The sequence below is a fragment of the Thamnophis sirtalis genome, unplaced genomic scaffold, assembly GCF_051295495.1.
Source record: "Thamnophis sirtalis isolate CommonGarterSnake01/CBP01778 unplaced genomic scaffold, rThaSir2_p1.2 scaffold_5, whole genome shotgun sequence".
Classification (NCBI taxonomy): Eukaryota; Metazoa; Chordata; class Lepidosauria; order Squamata; family Natricidae; genus Thamnophis; species Thamnophis sirtalis.
Window position 1 is genome coordinate 111,416,115 of NW_028261385.1, and position 24,377 is coordinate 111,440,491.

The 24,377-nt window shown below is 39.3% G+C and overlaps 1 protein-coding gene across 10 annotated transcripts in view; it reads right to left on the reverse strand.

The window, feature by feature from the left end:
* RIMKLB (ribosomal modification protein rimK like family member B) overlaps positions 1-22,218 on the reverse strand; it is a 62,689-nt gene extending 40,471 nt beyond the window's left edge. For all 10 annotated transcript variants that reach the window (XM_087716574.1, XM_087716573.1, XM_087716581.1 and 7 more), the window contains exons 1-3: positions 21,658-22,218; positions 20,606-21,035; positions 16,584-16,803 (exon numbers count right to left, since the gene is read on the reverse strand). In XM_087716574.1, the coding sequence (XP_087572700.1) occupies positions 16,584-16,758 (175 nt within the window). In that variant the 5' untranslated portion in view covers positions 16,759-16,803; positions 20,606-21,035; positions 21,658-22,218. The remainder of the gene's footprint in view (positions 1-16,583; positions 16,804-20,605; positions 21,036-21,657) is intronic.
* Between the last annotated feature and the right edge of the window lie 2,159 nt (positions 22,219-24,377).

Below are 24,377 nucleotides of genomic sequence, written 5' to 3' on the forward strand. Positions count from 1 at the left end.
ATGAAAATGTGCCGCTCGAACACTATACTTTTCCGCACACACTGAAAAAAAATTAGAGGGAACATTGTGTAGTGGGACACAAGAAACATGTTTTGACATGCTATCCTCCTTTTGGAACATCATACCACGCAAGTTTACATTGGCTCTGACCTTGCCAAAGTCTTGGTTATCGTCCAGACGAGGATTCAAGAAGTTAGTGAAGCCTGCATAGTTTGTTACTGTTGGTGATGGGTTACCCTTGGCTGCCAATTTTTGTTTTTATTTTATGCTGAAATAATATAGAGCATGTTATTCTATATTGTTTTTGCATAAAATAAAAATGAAATGTGGCAGACAAGGGTAATCCATCACCCAAAGTAACAAAGGAGAACACCTCCTTCTATGATGGGGTCCTTGATAAGGCAAAGGGGCTTGTGTGGGTAAATGAAATTGTGGGTTATGTTATCAGACATGTCCAGAAGGGCCTCCCAAGGCAAACAGGCCATGATAGATTCCCCAGACTAGCACCAATCACATCTGCCAACCCGCATTGGACCAGAGTGGAAGATTATGGCCTATTCCTTCCACATGCCAATACAACCTCAAAAATGACCCACATTCTCGGGAGCCTTAGGGCAGGGGTGTCAAACTCGTGTTGTCACAGCGGCATGTGACATATCGTGACTTTTTCTCCTTCGCTAAACCGGGCATGGGCGTGACCAGTGCGTGACACATCCAGCTTGCAGGCTGCAAGTTTGACAGCCTGCCCTAGGGCAACTACACATGGCAGCGGGAAGACCTGCCCAAAGGCAGAGGGTGCTAAAAATTACCAGGTTAAATCAGGCTCCCTTTGGACTTGAAAGTGGAAATACCAGATATCTTAGTGAAGGAAGTATCAAGTGCAATAAAACCAATAAAAAATGGCAAAGCTTCAGGAAATGACTGTTACAGTTGAAATGCTGAAAGCTGGTGGTCAGTTTACACAAGATACTAGCAAAACTATACTTGAGATGCCTCGGAGAAAAAAAAAACCCAATGCATGGAAACATGATAAAGCAATTTTTATACACAAGAAAGGGCCCAAGATGATCTAAAGAACTATTACCCAATAAGCCTACTTTTAGTCATCTAGAAGGCTTTCACCAAGATAATAGCAAAAAGAATATTGAGAACATTAAATGATGTATAGGCAAAGGAACAGGCAGGGATCAGGAGTAGCTACAGCACAATGGATCACATATAATTGGCAAGCTAAGCATAATTTTTCAGAACAATCTCACCCTATGCCTGAAAAGTTTTCGATTAGTGTGTGCTACCAACTGTTAACATATGCCAGTAAAACATGGATATTAATCTCACAATTAATACAAAAACTAAGAGTGATGCAAAGAGCCATGGAAAGATACACACCAGTGGTGGGTTACGACCAGTACACCCCGGTATAAGTATACCGGTGCCTGCCGGGAGCACCAGGTACTGTTCCAGTATGATGTTCCGGAGGGCCCACCCGCCTGCTGGCACTCCTTACCGGTATTTGAGGTTTTCAGGGCTTCCGTGCACAAAGTGTACAGAGCATACGCGATACTCCGCCAAGCAGCTGGAGCGTTGCGGAGGGTCGCAGGCGGAAAGTATACATGTGCACACATTCATGTGGTGGATGCCCATCACAATTCCTCTTCTATCCCCTTATCTAGATCATTTATGAAGATTTGAAGAATACTGGGTCAAACCAGAACCTTGAGGTATATTTCTGTCCATGTAGATCTGCCCAGGGGTACAATCTTACCGGTTTAGCAACCAGTTCGCTGAATGTGTGCTTTGTGCACACCTAAAGTGCCTGATGCGAGCTGTGCGCGCATGCATAGTTCACAGGAAAACAGCTGAGGCAAAGGAATCCACTTTGTTATCCTTATCAGCTGGGGTAAAAAACAAGGAAATATAGGTGAGTATAGTCCAGGGGCGGGCGGACCCACCTGAAGGTCGGAGCGAACCGGTTCGCTCTCAGCTGATTTTTGGAGCTACCGGTTTGCCCGAACCGGGCCAAACTGATAGAATCCTACCTCTGATCTGGCCCCATTGAGTGCAGATGGTTAGCCAGATGCAAATCCATCTGGGGGTGATGCTGTTTATCCCACATTTTTTCCTAAATATTTTGTTACTTATTATTTATACTGCTGTTTTAAAAATTCTGTTTTCTGTCTAGTGTCACCTTGGTGAGCTTTATAAATTTGAAAAAATTAAATTACACATTTTTCTCCTGTTTTCTATAAAAGTAAAGATTTATGTTCCTTTGAAAAATAAAAGCAGAAGATTAACAATGTCTTTTTAAAAAGATATTTTATGATAGTCAATATATTGCAGCAGTCCTGTTGCTAACAGGGCAATTCTGGGAAGCCCCTTTCCTTGGTATCCTAACAACTGAACATGTCTTAGCAAAGGGGGTGATGAGATTTGACAAATTTCTTCAAGCACTTAAGCCAGAAGCATACTTCCTAGTTTCTCCAGTTATCAACATATCCAACATACATTTCAAAGTTCACTCTATAGTAAAGATAAAAGGCTATAATTATACACAGCTTATACTGTAATTCTTTTTGCTCTGCCTATCTAGACATTTTTTTCATATTGATGCTTAAACCAAACCAATTCATTCATCGTCCTTCTTTTAATCCTGATTTTTTCAAAATGTTACAGAAAGACCATAACTGTAAAGAGCAGATTTTGCTACAAGATACTTCATTAGCTGCAAAGCAAGCATTACTGCATTGCTGCTGAGTTGCGCTTAGATGTTTATTGCATAGAGTTGCACTAATTTCAAGGAAAGTTTAACTTAATAAAGCCACACCAAATCAAACAAGAATCTTTATAGCTCAACTAGAAGGCTATTATCCTATACATACTGATATGTACATATGTACATATGGCATGCAGATAATTTCATACTGTCAATATGGCTAATTATCTACCATATGTACAAATGCAAACACAGCATTGCAAGTATGGCAGTTATGTATATAAGGACCTTGTGAGGGTAGAAAGAAAGATTCTGGACCACAGCCTATATTTTGACTGAAATGCTTTTTAAGATGTTTTAATATTATGTTAGCTGAACTACTATGAACAATTGGTTTCCAAAAACCAACAATGCACATATAGACTGGGTGAAACCAGGCTTCATAGCAGCAACTGTGAGAGGGATCTTGGAGTCTCAGTGGAGTCTCAGTGTAAGGTTCTACATTTAGGCAAGAAAAACGAAATGCACAGGTACAGTATAGGTGGTACCTTGCTCAATAGTAGTAACTGTGAGAGGGATCTTGGGAGTCCTAGTGGACAACCATTTAAATATGAGCCAGCAGTGTGCAGCAGCTGCCAAAAAAGCCAACAGTTCTAGGCTACATAAACAGAGGGATAGAATCAAGATCACGTGAAGTGTTAATACCACTTTATAATGCCTTGGTAAGGCCACACTTGGAATACTGCATTCAGTTTTGGTTGCCACGATGTAGAAAAGATATGGAGACTCTAGAAAGAGTGCAGAGAAGAGCAACAAAGATGATTAGGGGACTGGAGACTAAAACATATGAAGAACGGGTGCAGGAACTGGGTATGTCTAGTTTAATGAAAAGAAGGACTAGGGGAAACATGATAGCAGTGTTCCAATATCTCAGGGGTTGCCACAAAGAAGAGGGAGTCAAACTATTTTCCAAGGCACCTGAGGTAGAACAAGAAGCAATGGGTGGAAACTAATCAAGGAGAGAAGCAACTTAGAACTGAGGAGAAATTTCCTGACAGTTAGAACAATTAATCAGTGGAACAGCTGGCCTCCAGAAGTTGTAGATGCCCCAACACTGGAAGTCTTTAAGAAGATGTTGGATAGCCATTTGTCTAGAATGGTATAGGGTTTCCTGCCTAGGCAGGGGGTTGGACTAGAAGACCTCCAAGATCCCTTCCAACTCTGCTATTGTATTGTATTAAATATGAGTTAATAGTGTGCTGCAGCAGCCCCCCAAAAAGCCAATGCAATCCTAAATTGCATTAACAGAGGGATACCATCATACTATTTTCCCAATTTCTACCTTCTACTCTATTTTCTAATCCTTCATGAAGCAATTACCATATTAATAAGTATTCTATATCTAACCATCATCTATTGCCCTGTTTAGTATTTCAATTCTTATTGACTTTTGGACAAGTCTCCCATGCTTCTCCCTTGGGATTTTCTAAAATATCAACAAATTTATTAGGATAGTTAAAGTTCAATTAGACTTCAAAGTGTTAGTTTAATTTGAAATTGGGATAGTTATAAACATAGAAGTAAGTTGTATTACTGTATTATCTTAAATAGCTGGCATTGTTATTTTTAATTGATTCTACATGATGCTTTATGGAGACTATTACAATCTCCACTTTTTGTTTTCTCCAATTTTATATTTGTCTAAACATATTTGTCTAAAATTGTGGATGAGGAATTTTGTTGTTTTACACCAAAGCACCATTCTTATTAAAAATAATTGGTACATTTCACCCAGGAACACCCTGAGGTTGGGAGCCAAGTGTAAGAAAAAATTATAGGTAGGTAAAACCATTATTTTCTTTTTCTACAATTCTGTTTTTAGAATTTGTGATGCTATGCTATACATGACGGACTACGCTTACAAAGACTGTTATCTCTAATGTACTCAGTGAAGTATAGTTAAACAAAAACAAAAATTACATGTATACTTGCACAATGAGGATTTTCAAGACTCCATACTACCACCCTTGCTTTTGGACTTCTGTATGATGATACTGGATGGTACAGCTGTGATACGGTAATTCTTGAAAAAATATATCCTGGTCATAGTGATTCATGCACTGACAAGCTATTTATTAGTTATTACAATGCACTAATGTATCTTTTAAGAAAGCTCTGATCTTTCTTCTAGTGAAGAATGACACTTCAAAGAAGTTCAATTTTGAAAGATATTTGCTTTTTGCTCTAATTTAAAAAGTTACATATTTTTAAAACATGAATGAGACTGAAATAAAAACAAATGTTTCTTCCAATATTGATTTTCGCATACCTGAAATCAGCTGACAATGGCAATATCCCAAATATGGAATATACACCTTGGCAAAAAAATAATTCATTTGGCAACAATGCCAAGAGGAGCAGGTAACCAAAGCAGAATACCAGCCCAAATCTGCAGAGGGAGTCAAGAAAACTAAGGTCCAGAATGAACTATGACTTGCAACAAATGCCAAAAATAACAAAAAAAATAAATAAATCAATATGTAAAGTTGTTCCTTACATTAGAAAGTCAAGGAAAGTCCACTAATAGAAGCAGATGGCAAGAAAGTGATAGGCAGCAAGAAGATAGCACATCAGTTTACCTTTGATTATGGATTTCTTGTCTCGCCGTTCTCAGAGGATCAGATTAGGTAATCATATCTCTTCAGCCCTTATTCTTAACACTGGTACACCACAAAGTTGCGTATTGAGTCCCTTACTCTACACTCTTTATGTGCATGACTGCATTCCCACACACACTAGTAATACTATTACTAAATTTGCAGATGATACAGCAGTGGTGGGACTCATCTCCAGGGGTGGGGGGGTTGAGTATGCCTATCGAGGTGAGGGAGATAGGTTGCTTTCGTGATGTGGAGACAATAACTTGAACCTTAACACCAATAAGACAAAGGAGCTTATACTGGACTATAGAAGGAACAGATCAGGCACCCAGCCCTGGCTTATCAATGGAGAACAAGTGGAGCAAGTGGCCAGTTTTAAGTTTCTGGGTGTTATCATAAAAGAGGACCAGACCAGGGGCACACACATTGCAGCACTGGTCAAAAGGGCCCAGCAGAGATTATACTACCTGAGACTTCTCAGGAAACAACTGAATGAAAAACTGCTGGTGACTTTCTATTGCTGCACCATAGAGAGTATTTTAACACTGCACCTGTGTATGGCTTGCCAATTGCACAGTGGCAGATAGGACAGCACTCCAGAGGGTTAACGTAATTGCCCAGTGGATCATTGGTTGCCCTCTCCCCTCTTTGGAAGAGCTTTATAGATCCCGCTGCCTTAAGAAAGTTCAAAGCATTCTTGAAGATCAACTCATCCTGGGCACCCTTTTTTTTAACCATCTTGCAGATGGTCCAGGATAATAAAAACAAGGACAAACAGGCTAAAAAACAGTTTCTATCCCAGGGCAGTAACTATATTGAATTCTACTGTATAGTGTAATATTAATCAGGTTTTCAATTCAGTTGTATAGAATGTGAAGGATGTGTGTTTGTGTTTTATTTTTATAGTTATAATGTATACTGAAGATGGCCTTTAATTTCGTTGTACAAGGTGCAATGACAATAAACTAAAAAAAACCTAAATTAATTCATTCTTTGCATTTGTCTTTATGCAAAAGAAGAAATAGCCCAATATATTAAAAGCAAGCACAGAGAGAGACAGAATTGCAAGTCAAAATAGGCAAGGAATTGGTAAGAGATCACCTGGATCAGATGGTTTATATCCCAGTGTTCCAAGGGAGCTGGCAAACGTGATCTCGGAACCATGGAACACATTTCAAAGCTCCTGTACCATAGGAAAACTATCAGAAGACTGGAAAAGTGCTTTTATAGTTCCAATCTATTAAAAAGGGAAAATGGGCCCAGGAAATTTCAGGCTAATCAGCTTGATATTAATATCTGGGAAAATCTGGAAAATATAATCAAGCACCAGATTTGTGAGCATACGTTTGTTTAAGCATCTCCTAATCTCTGAAAAATTGGCACATGTATGACCAAGCTCCTTGAAAGAAACTTTATTTTAAGTCCACAATAGAATCATAGTCTCCACCTTATAATCATAGTAAAATGAAAATAGGAAGAAAAGGTAATACATTAAAAAGGGTTAAAGATAGATCTTCCTAGAAGAAAATAACTAAACAAAAGCATTGTCTCAAACCATCTAAATGTGTGCATAAAGAGGAAGGGGAATAGAATTAAATGCTAATTTCCTGTCTAGAAGTGCATTAGCACGCCATCAAAATAAGGGAAATGAGTGGAGCCTCCCAGTGACCAGTCACAGAGAACGGCCACCTCCGTTCCTGTGCAGGTTTTCTCCCTGTTTGTGGGCTCCGGAAGGAGCCAAAGCTGCCTTGTAGGGGCAGTGAAGCTAAGGAGGGGTGCTCTGTGAGGTCGCAGGAGAGATCGCAATCTCCTGTTGAGCCCCAGAGCTTTTTCCCTTTATGCCACATCGGGAAAAAGAGGCAGTTTAAGATGGCTGCCATAAAGGTGGGAGAGAGGACGACTATCTAAGCACAATGCAGGTGCAGACTTTGTTATAAATGGGGGCATAAACTGGGTGACAAGAATTCTTTTTATTTCAATCTTAAACCCAAAAGAATATCCAGGAAAAGATAGGTTCACAACTATTTTTAATAGCAGCGACCTAGCACTTCTGAAACTCTGGAGCTACCCACTTAAAAATCAATTATTGGACTGAGGACTCCAAAGATTGGAGAAAACAGAGTGGATTAATTTGATCTGGAGTACTATTATTATTTGACAGAATACCACACGAGGTTAAAAAAGAAAAGGGATAGAAGAAAAGAGAAAAGAAGGAAAATTAAACAAAACTTTAAAATCTGGACAATCGGGAAAACAGATAATTGGAAAATTAAAAGGCTATAAAATACCAAAGAATTTTAAAAATTATAAACTATGGGGACTGGGAGACATAACTATGAGAATGATTACGTTTTAGTAATAACTGGCTCTGTAGAAGTGTTTAAATATTGAGTCATTTGAATCATAGAGGTATGTTGAGTAATTGTAATAAAATGGATTACCAGAGGATGATAGAGGGATATGAAGAAATAATTTTGATGCTTAAAAATATGCATGAAACTATAAAGAACAATAAGGAAACAAGGGGAGTGCCTAAGGCCAAAGAAATGAGTGTAGAAGGCCCGCAACAATTGGAGGAAGATGAACAAGATATTCAGGAAATAGATGGAAAATTAGAAGAAGCAGTGGAAGGAAAAAATCAAAGTAAGATGCAAGAAAATAAAGATAATGGAGAGAAAGGACTGATAAATAGGAATCAAGTTGATAATATTTTAAAAGTTTACAATAGAATAGAGAAAAAAAGGAAAATCTCTTCAAAAAAAGAACTAGAGATGGGGGTTCAAAAGATGCAGAAAGAGCTAAAGGGTTAGGGCAACTTGAAAAGAAAATTTAGTGGATATAAAAACACTATAAAATACTATAAATTTCCAAGAGAGAGAAAGAAAAAGGGGATTAAAAAGTTAACATATGATGGAACTCCAAAAAGACTACCCTGTTTCCCTGAAAATAAGACCTCCCAGGATAATAAGCACAATCGGACTTTTGAGCACTTGCGCTAAAATAAGCCCTCCCCCAAAAATAAGTCCTCCCCAAAAAAATATTGCAACACAGTAGCAGCCATGAGGTGACCACGCTCACCGCCTCCTGCACCTCAAAAATAAGACCTTCCCAAAAATAAGGCCAAGCACTTATTTCGGGGGTCAAAAGAAAATAAGACCCTGCCTTATTTTCGGGGAAACAAGGTAAGAGATGATGGATAGCGATAAAATGCAATAGTAAAATAGAAAGTAGAAAATATAAATAGGGAAATAGTAGTATATATACTAACAGAATTTATTATATTTAAAAATAAGCTAACGGTCGAAGGTAGAAGTTCAGGATTAGGGAATTTAAAGGTATTATTAATATTGTGTTAAAATATATTGTGAATTTCAATCTTCAAGGACTAGAATTTGTGGGGAGTTGGAGATATAATCCCAGGATCAATTGAATACTGTTAATAATTGGATTGATTAGTAGTTTTGGATATTTGGGATATTGAAAGCACGGTGGCAAAATGAGTAATTTTTAAAATATTAAATATAAGACAGGGGATAATAAATAATGGTGAAAAGAAACGTTACTTATGTTTAAATGAACCAATGGGAAAAATAAGAAAGAATAGATATAGAAATAAGAGCGGAACCACAATATACATATTTTAATATAACAAGATATATGTAATAATGAGGGAGGTTTAGAAATTGAATGGTGGTGTATTAAATATGTTTAAACAACATAAAACAAGGAAAAAGAATTGTAATAACTATGAGTAACAACATTATGTTTATCTGTGCTAAATGTATGGTACCCAGGTGTCACACTGTTCACACATTGATATGTATAAGGAATATAAAATAAAAAACTTGCCATAAAAATGAAGTTACACAAACAATTGTTAACTGATGGAAAAATCATCTTAATGTAAATACATTATCATGGGATATTCCACAAGAAATGAACAAAAACACATTTATTTCAACAGCTATAATTTTACTATCCCCATTCATTTGCTTACAAATGGCAACTGAAAGCCACATTTCTAGTCCAAATACCTGTGAAACAAGCATATCTCTAGCAGTATCTCTTAGCTTTGTGCCTGAATAGATATGACAGAATTTTTTAAAAGTCTCACTATTTTGACATCTACCTATTTTCAGTAACAATCCAGAGTGCAACTAGCTGACATAGAATGAAAAACTTTTCTTTTGGCAAGATTTTAGAGTCATAAGCATATTTGAGACACAAAGAACATGTACAGATATATGAACAAGTCTGTTTATACTATTCTGCACGCCCCCCCCCCCCACATTTTGTCTTTAGTTTAAACAAGCAATTGACACAGTTGATAATTAATCGGAGACACGCAGTTCCGTCAAACTGTTTAAACAATGAATCTCTTTCATGGGATTAGATTAGATTAACAGAAATGGGATTAGATTAGATTAGCAGAACTGGAAGGGACCTTGTAAATCAGCGGTCACCAATTGGTGGTCCGTGGACCTATGAGAAATGTTGGTGGCCCAAGAAATCCCATAGCCCACGAAAAAATGTTGGTGGTCCACAGAAAAATTATTTACATTTTTTACATTGCACTAAATCAGAAGTCCTCAAACTATAGCCCCTGAGTTCGGATGCAATGAACATTTGTGTTGCTGCAGAGTGTCTCACCCTTTGGGGACTTTTTATGTGGGTCAGAGGGGGGCAGAAATTCCAATTTGGGGTCTGCTTCAGCCTCCTGGTGTGGGTCGAAGGCTGCAGGGTCGAAGGCTGCAGGGAAGTGCTGCTGGTGACAAAGAACTGGAGGGTCTTGTTGCAGTGGAACTGCATCATGGCCTGGAATTGGCTGACCATCTCAGTCTGCTGAGCCTCCAGGCACCGGTATCTGGCCTTGCACTCCCACAGGTCTTCCCTCTGCTTGGAAAGCCTATGCTCGTAGTCCTCAGTGAGGTGCTTCTGCTTAGCCTCTTTCTCGGTCAGAATTTGAACTGAGCCAGTTGTTTTGCCAACTCTTTCTCATGGTAGCTGCTTAGCTCCAACAACTGCTTCCTGTTGGGGCTCTAAGGAGCCTGGGCGGCCAGGCGAGAAGTGGCTGGGAGGGGAGGTGCGAGTAGAGGGTGTCAAGGCACCCCTCAACATGAGTGACATCAAGTTGGTCATGCCCACCCAGTCACATGACCACCTAGCCACGCCCACCTAGCCAGTCATTAGGCAGATTAGTGGGCCGCAGGATTTAAAATTATGAATTTAGTGGTCTCTGAGGTCCGAAAGGTTGGTGATCCCTGTTGTAAGTCATCAAGTCCAACCCCACGCCCAAGCAGGAGACCGTACACCATTTCTGACAAATGGCAGTCCAATATCTTCTTGAAAACCTCAGTTCCCACAACTTCCGAAAGCAAGCTGCTCCATTGATTGATTGTTCTCACTGTCAGAAAAACTATCCTTATGTCTAGGTTGAATCTCCCCTTGATCAGTTTCCATCCCTTATTCCTTATCTGGCCTACAGGTGCCTTGGAAAATAGCTTGACCCCTTCCTCTCTGTGGCAGCCCCTCAAATATTGGAACACTGTTATCATGTCTCCCCTGGTCCTTCTCTTCACTAGTCATGCCCAATTCCTGTAACCATTCTTCATATGTTTTCATCTCCAGTCCCCTAATCATCCTGGTTGCTCTCCTCTGCGCTTTTTCTAGAGTCTCAACATCTTTTTTAGTGTGGTGACCAAAATTGGATGCAATACTCTAGGTGTAGTCTTACTAAGGCTTTATAGAGTGGTATTAGTACCTCACTTGATCTTGATTGTATCCCTCTGTTAATGCAGTTTAGGATTGCATTGGCTTTTTTGACAGCCGCTGCACATTGCTGCCTCATATTTAGCTGGTTGTCCACTAAGACTCCAAGATCCCTCTCACAGTGACAGCTATTAGGCCTGGTTTCACCAAGTCTACTGTATACTTTTGGTTTTTCTTGCCCAAGTGTAAGACTTTACTCTTCTCTACATTGAATTTCATTTTGTTAGATATGGCCCAGTGTTCAAGTCTGTCAAGATCCATCTGGATCTTGAGCCTATCTTCTAGGGTGTTAGCTATTCCTGCCAGCTTAGTATCATCTGTAAATTTGGTAAGTTCCACTTCTATTCCCTCATCTAAGTCGTTTATGAAGATAAAGAGTATACTGGGCCTAAAATGGATTAATGGAGTATAACTTTGGTAAAGTGGAGGAAAAAACATAATAGATCCATTTTCAGAATTGTTTCCAATTTTATTTTAAATCTGGAACCACTGAACAAAATCTTTCAAGGATTCTAGAGCATGGCACAATTACTAGAAGATTGGGAAAGAGCTGATATGATTCTAATCTTCAAAACAGGAAAAAAAGTGGAACCAGGAAACTACAGACCAATCAGTTTGACTTTAATACCTGGGAAAATCCTGGAAAAGATGATAAAACGCCACTTTTGTAAGAATCTAGAAATAAACAAAGAGATTTCCAGAACCAATGTGGGTTTCTTAAAAATAGATCATGCCAGACAAACCTTGTTGCCTTTTTTCAGTGACTAAATTAGTGGATCAGTAAAATGATGTGGCTATACAGATGGTCTTCAACAACCACAATTGAGCCCAAAATTTCTACTGCAAAGTGAGATATTTGTTAAGTGAGTTTTGTCCCATTTTATGACATTTCTTGCCACAGTTGTTAAGTGAGTCACTGCCATTATTAAGATAGTTAACATGGTTATTAACTGAATCTGGTTTCCCCATTGACTTTGCTTGTCAGAAGGTTGCACAAAGTGATCGCATGACCCCAAGGCACTGCAACCATCATAAATACAAGTCAGTTCCCAAGCACCTGAGTTTTTAATTACATGATCATGGGTCTGATCACATGATCATATGGCTGCAATGGTCATAAGAGTGAAAATTGGTCATAAGTCACTTTTTTCAGTGCTTTTGTAACTTTGAACAGTCACTAAATGAACTGTTGTAAATCGGCGACTACCTGTAGTATACTTAGGCTACAGTTAAGGCATTTAATAAAATAGACCACGGCCTACTTCTTCATAAGATGGAACAATGTTTGACAGACAGTACTACTACTAGATGAATTCACAATTAGCTGACTAATTGCAGTGTGTAGCCATTAACATAACTGCATGTACATAGAGGGATGCATGCAATGGGATACCTCAAAGTTCTGTCCTGGTCTAGTGCTCTTCAACTTCTTCATAAAAGATCTAGATATAAGGGGGAGTCATCAAATTTGCAGATGACACCAAGTTAGGGGAATTGCTAATACTTTGGAAGATAGACTCAAGGTTCAGAACAATGTTCCCTCTAATTTTTTTCAGTGTGAAAAAAGTATAGTGTTTGAGCGGCACATTTTCATGCCTGAGCACCTGAATTTTTTCACAGATGTCACCTAAGACAACAACGAAATCAGTATTATTTGAAACTCAAAGTTATGTTTATTCAAGGTACCTGTTTAATTAAAAGTGTTATATAATATCAGTATCACTTAACAACGCTCCTGCTTAGCAACCAAAATGTTGGCTCAGAAAGTCTGGCATTTGAAACAAAAAATAGCCTTTAAAGTTGTGGTGTGTTAGGAGCATTTTTATTCCTGCATTTTAAACACACATACACACACACACACACACACACACACGGAGAGAGGGAAACATAGGAACTTCGAAGGGTGAATAATTTGAAATGGTAGTTGGAGAAAATAGTGTAAGTAAAATAGTGCTTTATATAATTAATGAACAGGGTTTTTTTTAATAGTTTCTTTTTACATTCATTTCTGTGTTCATTTTCTTGGGAATGAAATTCCTTGAGGCTAACTTAATTTTTGGAAGAAGAAAAATAATGCCTGTAAACCAGCAAGAAATTTAAGACAATCTTTAAAATTTGTATTCGAAGAATTTAACAAGAAGGCATTTCTGTTTGCATTGCTTTCAGCAAACATTTCCTATTTTTACTGCCTTTCATTCACCCACTTTTCACTGATATGTTTATACATATTCATTAAGTGACAGCATTTTGGCAGACAGCATTGCTTTTTCTACATTACTGTATGAAAATGTCCTGCATCTAAAAATGACTGATCTATGGCCTTATCACTGCTGTGACGAGCCCCCCCCCACCAGAATAACTGCTGCCGCCTCCTCCTCCTCCTCCAACAGCACCACCACATTTGCTGCCCGGCGCTGCAGCTGAGGTGAAGCCGCCAAAGCTCCCGCTGGCGCCCCCGCCCATGGCAGCGGCAGTGGTACCTGCCTCCCCCTCCACTCGGAACACCTCACCTAAGCAGGGGTGCTGGCGGGAGCTTTGGCGGCTTCACCTCAGCCGCAGCGTTGGGCGGCAAATCCGGCAGTGCTGTTGGGGGAGGAGGAGGCAGCAGCAGATATTCTGTTCGAGCAGAAAGCAGGGCAAGGGATGGGAGGAAAGAAAAGAGCCTGAAGCGCCCGAAGCGATGGGCTTCCGGAAGGCGGAAAGCGAGGGGGGGGGGAGATACCAGCAGGTCGGGCATCCAGGAGAGCCATCTCGGTGCCGCCAAGGGGGGGGGGACGCCAGGTGCTGGGCTGCCTCTGACTCACCCTCTCCATGGCTCCCCAGGGCTGCAGCAAACCAAGCAACAAAGCGAGCTAGAAGGACCGCTGTTTTTTTTTAATATCTCTCCCAGTCTGGGGAAGTCCTTTGCAGGCGGCCAGTTCTAGCCGCCTGCAAAGGACTTCCCCACGTTTGCTTTGATAGAAATCTCTGCGCGGCAGTTAGAAACTGCTGCGCGGGGGTTTCTTGCCACGTGCGCGGCCACGCAGCCGCGCACCTTAGAGGGAACAGTGGTTCAGAAGGATCTTGACAAACTTCAGCATTGGGCCCTATTCAACAAGATGTATTTCAGTGATGAGAAAAGTAAGATCCTGCACTTAGGCAAGAAAAACCAAATGCACAGGTATAGAATAGGCAATAGCTGGCTCAACAGTACTAACTGCGAGGTGTTCTAGTGGACCACCATTTAAGTACTGAGTTAGCAGAGTGCTGCAGCTGCCAATACAGCCCTAGATTGCATTAATAGAGGAACAGCATTAAAATCAGGAGAAGTTATAGTATCGCTTTATACTGCACTAGCAAGACCACACTTGGAATACTGCATTCAACTCTGGTTGTCATAATACAAAAAAAGACCCTGGGATCCTAAAAAGAGTATGAAGAAGAGCAACAAAGATGATGAGTGGTCTGGAGGCTAAACCATACTATGAATGACTAAAGTATGTATGTGGAACCAATCAAAGAGAAGGATTAGGGGTAACATGATAGTGATCTCTCCTTGCTTGAGGAACAGTCAGAAAAGAGGGGATCAATTTTTTTCTCCAAAGCCCCAGAAGCCCCAGAAGAATCAATGGAAAAAAACTCATTAAAGAGAGATCCAACCTGGAACTAAGGAAAAATTACCTGACAATGAGAAAATTAATCAACGGAACAGCTTGCTTCCTGAAGATGTGGGTGCTCCATCACTGGAAATTTTCAAGAAAAGATTGGACACAATACCTGTTTTTCAGAATAGGGGGTTGACTTATTGTCCAATTCTTCAGAAGCCCCTGTCTGTGCAGGACTTCCAGAGGCTTCCAAATTTGTGTGTGACTTCTGGAGACTTCTGAAGTCAAGTGGGATTTCCTGAAGCTCCTGAAGAACAGAACTTGTTTGCACATGACTTCAGAAGATCCATGAGTTCAGAAGCCTCCGAAAGGTCAAGAAAAGAGCCTATTTATATGGGGCTTCCAGAGGCTTCTAAAGTTATGCAGGGTTTCCAGAGGCTTCCAAAGTCAAATGGGGCTTCCAGAAGTTTCCAAAGAATGGGCTCTGTTCATGCAGGACTTATGGGGGTTTCCAAAGTCATGAGTGAAGAGGCTCCAAGAGCTGCCTCAGATAGGTCATTGCAAGCCACTTAACAGCAGGAGAAAAACACATGAAGGTGGGCAGAACAAAGCAAAACCTCAGTATTGGGCAGTGAGGGCAATTGTGCCATTCACCAAAGCACACACACCTTGGAGAATACAGTGCTGGCATTTGAGTGGCAGTAGCAGGCTAGGGCTGATATAGAGGGCTGCCTACTGCTGCTGTGCAGGACTACCTAGATCTGGAAGACAGGCATGTGGAGAATTGGAGCACCCCTGTAGTCATAAGTGCTTGAATTTTTATTATGTGACCATGACAGTGCAACAACAGCTGTAACTTCAAACAAGGATATTAATTCATTCAGCACCGTTTTAATTTCAAACACTTGCTAATGACCATTAGAAAACTACATGTATTATTTCTAATGAAGACTGAAGTACACCATTAATATTGTTCTATTATTTTTGCTGCTTGAATATTTTCTGAAAATATTTTCTTTTATTGTGGGCATCCATTATATATTTATAATAATTTTAAACTATTTTATTCTTAACATGAGTGTTTTAGCTGTATTATGTTCTTGTAAAATCTATCAACCAGCTGATTATAATGGATACAAATTACATAAATGAAATAAATCAGCATTAATAACTTTTTGATGGGTATTAATATATGTATACTTAGATATTACCTCTCTACAAATTTCTTGTGGGACATTGACTCAGAAATCAATTCACTTTCTTCAGAATGAACATTTTGAAGATGACATAGCTTTCATATGGGGAGGGGAAAATGAAATTCAAAAATAATTATTTTATTTAATTGAGCTACTCCCAGCCATTCCAAAACTGGGAATTAGTCCAAAAATCAGGTGGGCTCAGAGTAGGGAAGACTGTAGTAGGAAGCTTTTCACTGCAGTTGAAATATACTGATGGTACAGCACAAGAGAAATATGCCTTGTAATACGGAACAATGTTCAATGCCAAGACAGAGCTGGTGACACATTTACATTACATAGCACTGTAGGTTGACACCCCACCCCTTGGGGCTATTATAATCCCCCTTGAATTCTGCTATGATGTGGCTACCATTTTAATTATTAATCTGCTTTATTTTCCAAAAGAACAAGAGACAATGCCAGGCTGACCAAATACAATCATTTCTGACATTTCCATAGCACTGATGATGTTACCTAGTTTGGGTAATGAAACATCTGCAAGAAAACAAGCAAGCTCAGAGAGCACCAAGGACCCTTCATTTCAACCCTGAGCTACAAATATTCTCCTCCATACTCTACTAACAGTCATCAATTCATATCTTCTATATAGCATTCTTACCCAGATTTCCTTGCTCAATGGTCAAGACCACTTCATCCATCAGCAAAGCTCGGAAGTCTAGATCCTCTTCACAACATTTGGCTTTAAGTGCCCTTAGAATTTCCTGCTGAGGATAATCTTCTCGGATACGTCGATCTGTTAAAAACCAGAGCCTGGGAATAACAGAACTACACATCTTGAAGTACGTCTGCAGACTTTAGGTATCCTTTGAAAGGAATATCTAAAAAATATAAGTAAGAAACTTAGCACACACGTACATATAAACCATTCCAAATGACAATTCATTTTCTTGTAAAATTTGGTAAAAGCTAAATTTCTTGCTCAAATTGGAGCTGAGTAGAAGGAACAAAGAAAAAATAATTTTAATTAAAATGATGGAAACCATTTAATATTTTAGTATTTTTATTTTTTGGTACAGTTTTATAGAAATCAGGATAACAGGATTACCTGTTTAAGAAAATTTAAAAAATAAGGAACAAGAAAAGTACTTGAATCTTACGGGAAAATCATTGAGATTTGAAAATGACATCTCTGCCCATCCAAAAGAATTTCTTTTGGAGTAGAATTAATACAGATCTGTGGGCCTAGGGTACATGGTTCAGCACATATCTTGATTATGCTGATTGTGTGGTTTTACCTTGGCTCCTTTCTTTATTATTTAGTGTTTTGCTATATTTTTATATATTTATTTCTTATTAGTGCCCCAAGCCATATGTTTGAGATAGAGGATTTCCAGGGGAGATAATGGCAAACCGAAAACAGCTCTGCAAAAGTGGAAATGACCACAAAAAAGACCAAAACACTGGTGAGTTGACTGGTTTCTTGGAACTTCTCTGGATTAGGATGAGACAGCACCTATATGTTCCAGATGGCTGCTTCATGCAAGGACCAGTGTTTTTTTGTGTGTCTTGAGTGCTGGGAAATGAAGGGATCAGCATACTTGATTGCACCACTGGCAGAGTTTTTAAAGAAACTAACTTCACAACTTCATTTTCTAATCACTTTTAAAAATCGTCCCAGATTTTAGACTTTTGGTGATGACTTGACTGAAAAGTTGATGTTTTGTGGATAAAGGATAGGATATGGGATGAAGATATATTTCTTTGTAGCCTTGATAGAAGTGGAAAGCCACTACATTTGTTTATACTTGTAATGAATATTGGAAATCATATATATAGTATGGATATATGTTCTTTTTTCTTTATTATATTCCCACTTTGCTTTTTCTTCACTTTATTCTTCCTTCCTCTTTAAATTTAAATTTGCATTAGATTTTACTACTATTATCAATATTTTAAATATGTATAAAATATTATTAAAAATAATATGTGTGTGTATAAAGTGGTGGGTGACTGCATACATTCAAAACATATTTGGTATAATTCTAAAATTATCAATCCAGCTCTTATTTTCATCAACTATGCATTTATGGAAACAAGTAATGGAATCTGCATACTCCTCATGCAGGATAGAAAAATCAAGGCAAGTGACAAAGCTTTCATTTTTTTTCTTGGTTTACTCATACACAAAGCACTCTCCCATTTGTTCTGCAACTATTCTATTTATGCCACCTGAATTTTTTTACAAACATCTCTGATCTAGCAACTAATCCACCTCAGTTGCTAGATCTAATTACTTATATACTTCATATCGCAACTTTGCTGGCTGCTATTTTTACTTCCTTGTGATATCGTCTTTGAATCTGTACTGTTAAAATCAATTTATTTGTTTTGAAGTTTATGGTAACAGGCTAAATTCCGGGATTCAGATTTACCCTACCTTCTTGGGGGGAAGAGAACTGTACAAAAGTGGATAATCTTTGAGTGAATAGGGACTACAATTTTTATTTAAATCATTTTTAAGTAATCTGATGCAGTGTGCATTTGGAAGGTAATAATGCCATTAAGAATTAGATTGGCAATGTCTTCTTAGTTGCTTTGAGCAGTTTCACTTTTCTAGATGTGCTAAGCTTGCCAAAAGAATACATTTTTTTTTATTTTTCACCAAATGTTGGTGGAAAGTCATTCAGTTGTTTATTTTTAAAATCTGGCATTATGACTTCAGAGATATTTTTCAGTGTGGGAGAATATAAATAAGAGGTTCAGGGACACATACAAAGTATGTTTGGAGTTACCATCTCTAGTATGCTTACTGCACTATATGAAAAACAAATACAGAAAAAGTGTTACCTGTCAAATTAAAAATTAATGACAGTCACAATCTAGGCACGTACATTTCACAAAATCTGTTTTGTGTAGAATAAGATTTCAATTTTTTAATTTTAAAAATGCAAAACAAAACATGTTTCATTTGTGAGTATTGTTCACTTGACATTGCACTAAATTATATGATAGGGCCCCTTTAAAGATTGCCAATCCACGAAACAAAGATTTTAATATCTTAAAATATGAAATATAAATAAGAATAAAATTGATGTTACTTTTGCCATGTTTCCCAGCCTGCAGGAATGGGCTCCTGTTACTCAATGACTTTGAAATATTAATATTGTGCTAATTCCTATACAGATAGTCCTTGATGTATCATCCATCATGACAGAACAGAATTCTGTCCTATATTTGTCAGTGTTACTTATATTTAGTTGTGGGAATTAAAATCCAGACTGATGGTCTTAAATCAAGAATTTAGATTATAAAGATGTGATCAAGCATATATAGTATAAATTCTGTGTATAGTACAATAATAATTTGGAACATGGATCCAATATGAAGTTCCTCAAAATTCAGATGAGCAGTACTTTTTGCACAGTATCATATAATATATGATTAATCCATTAAAAGAAACCTACCTGTTTAAATGTTACATTTTTAAAGCTATTTTATCTGGAAGATAGATATAGTTATATTGCATTTGTTCATTTTTATTTTCCCCTTATTATTTTTATAAATAACTCAAAGCAGCAACCTATCTAATACTTCTTCCTATTTTTCCCACCACAGCAAGCATGGTATTGATACAATCAAACACTATATAAACGTAATGTTTCTTTGCAGTTAGTTTCTCTGGGAATAATTCAATCAAGTGAAATATTTATGTCCTGGGAAAAAGTGAGATAATCCCTTTATCATATGACAGGATGAACATATTTTATTTAATCTGAGAGAACCATGTATGGAGAAAGATATTAGAGAATTCCAACTATTATCTGTGGTATAGTAGTTGAAAATCCTAATCTGTTGTTTATAAACACTTATTTAAAAAAGCTACATTTAAAACATGTAACATTAAAAATCAATAGGTGAAAAGAATCAATACAGATTTGGTGCACACTATATAAAACTTACATATTTATTGAAAATGTTATCTGTTTTATATAAGAAATATTTAGAATTTGCAAAATAAAAATCTAGTTGAACTAAAAATATTAATTCAGATTTTGCATTAATTTGCCTTTTACATGTATGCACTGTTGTAAATTTTAAATTAAATATCATTACAAAAAAGGTAACATAAACATTAGCCAGTCATCAACTGCTACTCCTTTTAGAGAAATAACCACAGAAACCAGGTGATCAAACATGCTTTTTGACTGCATCAATCTACTTATACGCCTCCTCTAACTTCTTTTATTTGCAAAGGACGCCACATCCTGGTGAAGGGGGAATATTTCTCCTGCACTGTTTAGCCAACTGTGACATCTTTTTTTGAACTTTTTTTTCTCACTTGTCCATAAGGGAAAACCTAGCCAATTACTTTCAGCTACTTATGAAGCTAATTACCCTTTAAATTATTTCCCATAATTCCACACATCAGAAAGAACAACTCCATTTTTAGTTTCTTTAGGATTGTAGGAAGTTCCTCTGCATTCTTTGTTTCTTCTTTTTGTTGAGAGTTCTATTCAGGATACAAGCTATTTGAACATCTACACTGCATAACCGAATACCAAATTATTGTATAAGACCATGCTCAAAACTCCTCCCCTTTTCATTTCCTTCCCTCTCTTAATCTAGCACTATTTCCTAAGACAGGAGTAGGGTGGGGGGAAAAATCAGAGTATAACTTACCAGACAAAGGTGGGGAAAACAGCAATGCTTATGAATTGTTTCTTCTGCTCTCCTTTCTGAGAAGAGGTATTTCTGGAACTTTCTTTTTTTTCCTCTCCCTTTTACCACCCCCTTGGAGTATAATCAAGTCCTTTCAATGCCTTTTGACTCTTCAAGAATGATTTGGTCATTGAACCTCCAAAAAAAGAAAGGTGTCATGGGAATTGTTTTTGCCTGACACTCTGATGGTCCACACCTAACCGTTGTTCTGATGACTAAAGTAATTTGGTTGGGAGGTTTAATCCTCAAATTACATCCATGGAAAGGAGAATAAACAAAGGGAAAAGAATATTAAGCTTAGAAGACTAAGCAGTCAAAGCACATAAATGCCTTGTTTGGATCTTCCTCAGAACAGGGCCCTTACAAAGACTGTACCTGGCATCACCAGTATCTGGAAAACAAGAAAAAGAGAATTCAGGTTAGCTTTCAACGTTTAAGCCTTATTGAAGAAAAAAAGAGTGATTTTAAATGTATAATCTAAAATTAGGTTTGATTAAGATCCTAAAGCAGCATTCAAACTGAACAAAATGAAACTTACTACTCATGAAAATGTGATATTACTCTAATGAGATAAAAATCTTTTGAATCATTTAGCAAAAGCATACCTTCAAAACCCTCTTATAGTACAAAAAAAATTGAAAGAAAAAAAAGGCAAATTGACCATGAGTAAAACATGAGTAAAACTGCAAGTCTGAAGGGGAAAGTCATGGTTTTACAGAATACTTATTTCATTACAAACGTATTTTAAAGCAGTACAGTTCAAGAAACTATTTTCTATGCAGCAGACTATCTTCTTCTATCCAAAGATAAGTACAACAGAAGAGGCTTTGTTGTAATATAAAACTAGCAAGAAATATTTTTCACACAGCTACGATTGCATGTCACCATTAACACTTAAGCATCAGTACTCAGACAAAGAATTCTAAAATAACATACGTATGCACATTTCCCTTCCTGAACACAGAAGATGAGGCAATTTCTAGTCGAAAGGCTTTCGACAAGTCATCACTAACCTGGTTGCTCTTCCCGTCGTCTCCTCCTCCTCCTCCTGGACAGGACTCTGGATTTTAGGAAGATTAGGCGGGGAATCCAACGCCTCCCCTCGAATATTATAAAAGGGTGTCAATAAAATAAATGTGGGGAGACATAAAAGGACTGGGAAAGAGGACACGCTTCAGCAAAGACTAAAGACTCGATGAATCCGGCAAATGTGGCACTATTCAAATCTCGATCGGTAGTATCAGAATTATTTCCCGACAATGTGATAATGATCAAAATTGGAAAAACGAAAAAAGAGGGGAGGTGCCGAAATCGGCCTCTCCAGCCCCGCGCGCTCTCCCCCACCAAGATCGTCAGCAAGAGGCTGATGATGGAAGGGGGAGCTGACGTGCCCAACCTTGGTATTATAGATGAACCAGCGAAATTAATTTCTCCCCACGACTAAGGGGAGAGAGGCAGCGCCTCTGCCCACCCGTAGGGCTCCCGCGGTCGCCTGAATCGCGCTCGCAGCCCCCCAGAAACCGCCAACTCCGATCTCGGCTGCCCGCCCTGCTTGCCTAGCTGCTTGCCTAGCCTGCTAGGGTCGGAGGGAGGGATCGGAAGACGCCGCTAGCGCGCGCACGGCAAAAGAAGGAGGCGCGGTCGGCACACGCAGCGTATTCGAGGACGCCTCATTTCGCGCGCGCCCGTTAGATGAAAGCCCCCTCCCCTTCCTCCAACCAATCCTGCGCAGGGAGCGGTAAAGCGCAGCGATCTTTCCCCTCCCCCGCCCCAGTTGGGTGCCGTCTCCTCAGAAGCAGCTGTAGTCGTTAAAGGGAGGAGGGGAGCGCGCGTACGTGAGGCACAAGGGGAGTCGAGCTAGTGTGGCAGTCAAGTTGTCCTTTTCTTCTTCTCTGCTGCCAGTTTTCACTGGGCTTATTCTCTTAAGAATTTGTGGCCGTTTCCCAGTCGACCCCACCCACTTTGCAGACTTAACGTGGAAATATCATGGTATTCGCCCACGCCCGACCGTGTGAATTGCACCCATCTCGTTAGCCAGCTTCGTTGAAAGGGAGCGTTCGCTCTTTGCCAGCTCAGCAGCAAGCTCGATGAAACCTGACTGCAGATACGGATCCTCTGCATGGGCTGCGTAGGAGAGGGGAGTCGGGTTTTGTGACCCAAAATATAGAAAGTCCCTCTTTTCCTGTAGCCTTTTACAGCTAGCTGAAGGCTGCATACAGTCACTTAATGCACCCTTAAGATAACATCCCAATTAATAAATTCCCCACCTTATCCTGTCATTTAAATACTAAAAGAATTAAAGAGGAATCCCTCATTACTGACAACCATAGAGTGGCATCGTAAGATGCCAGTTAGGCTGCTTAAATTTAGCTGGTGATTGATTATTACCTTAGTAAACTCTCACTAGCTTTTGATACTGTCATAGTATCTGCCTTGACTGATTTTGTAGGATGAGTGCTGGATTAGTTCCACTTTTAACCAGCAGAATGGTTTTCACCTTGAGTGTGAAGGGGCAACTTTGCTGTGAAAAGGGACCTTATTATTGAACATTTCTAATTTTAGCAGAAAACAAGCAGTTGGAGGCAGGACTCTGGAAGAAAGAAGAAATCTTATTAAACTGTTTCTCTTAATGACCTTTCTCAGAATCATTGGAATAGGAGTGAACAGGGATGCCTCTGGCTATCTAATCTAATAGTCTGTGCGACCCTCAACACAGACACTTTTTATGCTTACAATGTAATGTCATATATGGGGGGACAAACTTTACCTCATGATGTCCTAATGCATTCATCATTTTGATGAAATCTTTATCTTGTTATGGCCCTCAAAGTTAGAAAAGTTGTCTTACTTTGTGGCTGATATTTCATCAGTAATGTCACTATACTGGATAGAGACAGAACTTCCAAATTACTTGTTATGGGTTTGCCTTTGCTTGTCAGAAGGTCGCAAAAAATGATCACATGACCCCCCCAGGACACTGCAACTATCATAAATATGAGTTAGTTGCCAAGCATCTGAATTTTGATCACATGACCCCCCAGGACACTGCAATGGTCATAAGTGTGATAAGTCATTTTTTTCAGTTCTGTTGTAACTTTGAACAATCATTAAACGAACTGTTGTAAGTTGAGGACTACCTGTATTATTTTCAGTCTTTTCCCATGGATTAGAATAGGGGTCCTCAAACTACAGCCCCCGGCCAGATATGGCCCACTGAAGCAATTTATCTGACCCGCGCTCCTCTAACTGCCCCCTGGCCTGTCCAACAAGCAATGTTGGCGCAGGCAAAACCCCAGGGCAGCTCAGTGGGAGTGGCTGAAGCTCCTAAACAGACCACCAAGCTAAGTGCCTGAAGGACCCCATCCTGTCACCAGGAGTCCATATGCCTCAGCAGATGGCGGATGAGGCCTTGGCCGGGCTCCTCGGCAGATGGGGGCTTCGCAGGGGTCCTATCAAGCAGTCGGAGCCGGCTCTGCCTGAAGGAGGCCAGTTGAGGCTCCTGCAAAGAGGGGCTCAGGCCTGGTCCCCACGCGGTGTCGCCATGATCCATGATCTGCTGTTGGCACTGCACAGCTACCCAGGAAGTGGGTGCAGCCTCAGCCCTCCCTCCACAGGCCCAGCCCAGCACACTTCCTCCTCTTCCTCCTCTGTTGAATACTAGCGCGGGAAATACAAGCGCGCGAACAAAGGACTCCTTCCTGATTGGTTCCCGGGCGGAGCCGGTTCAATCCTC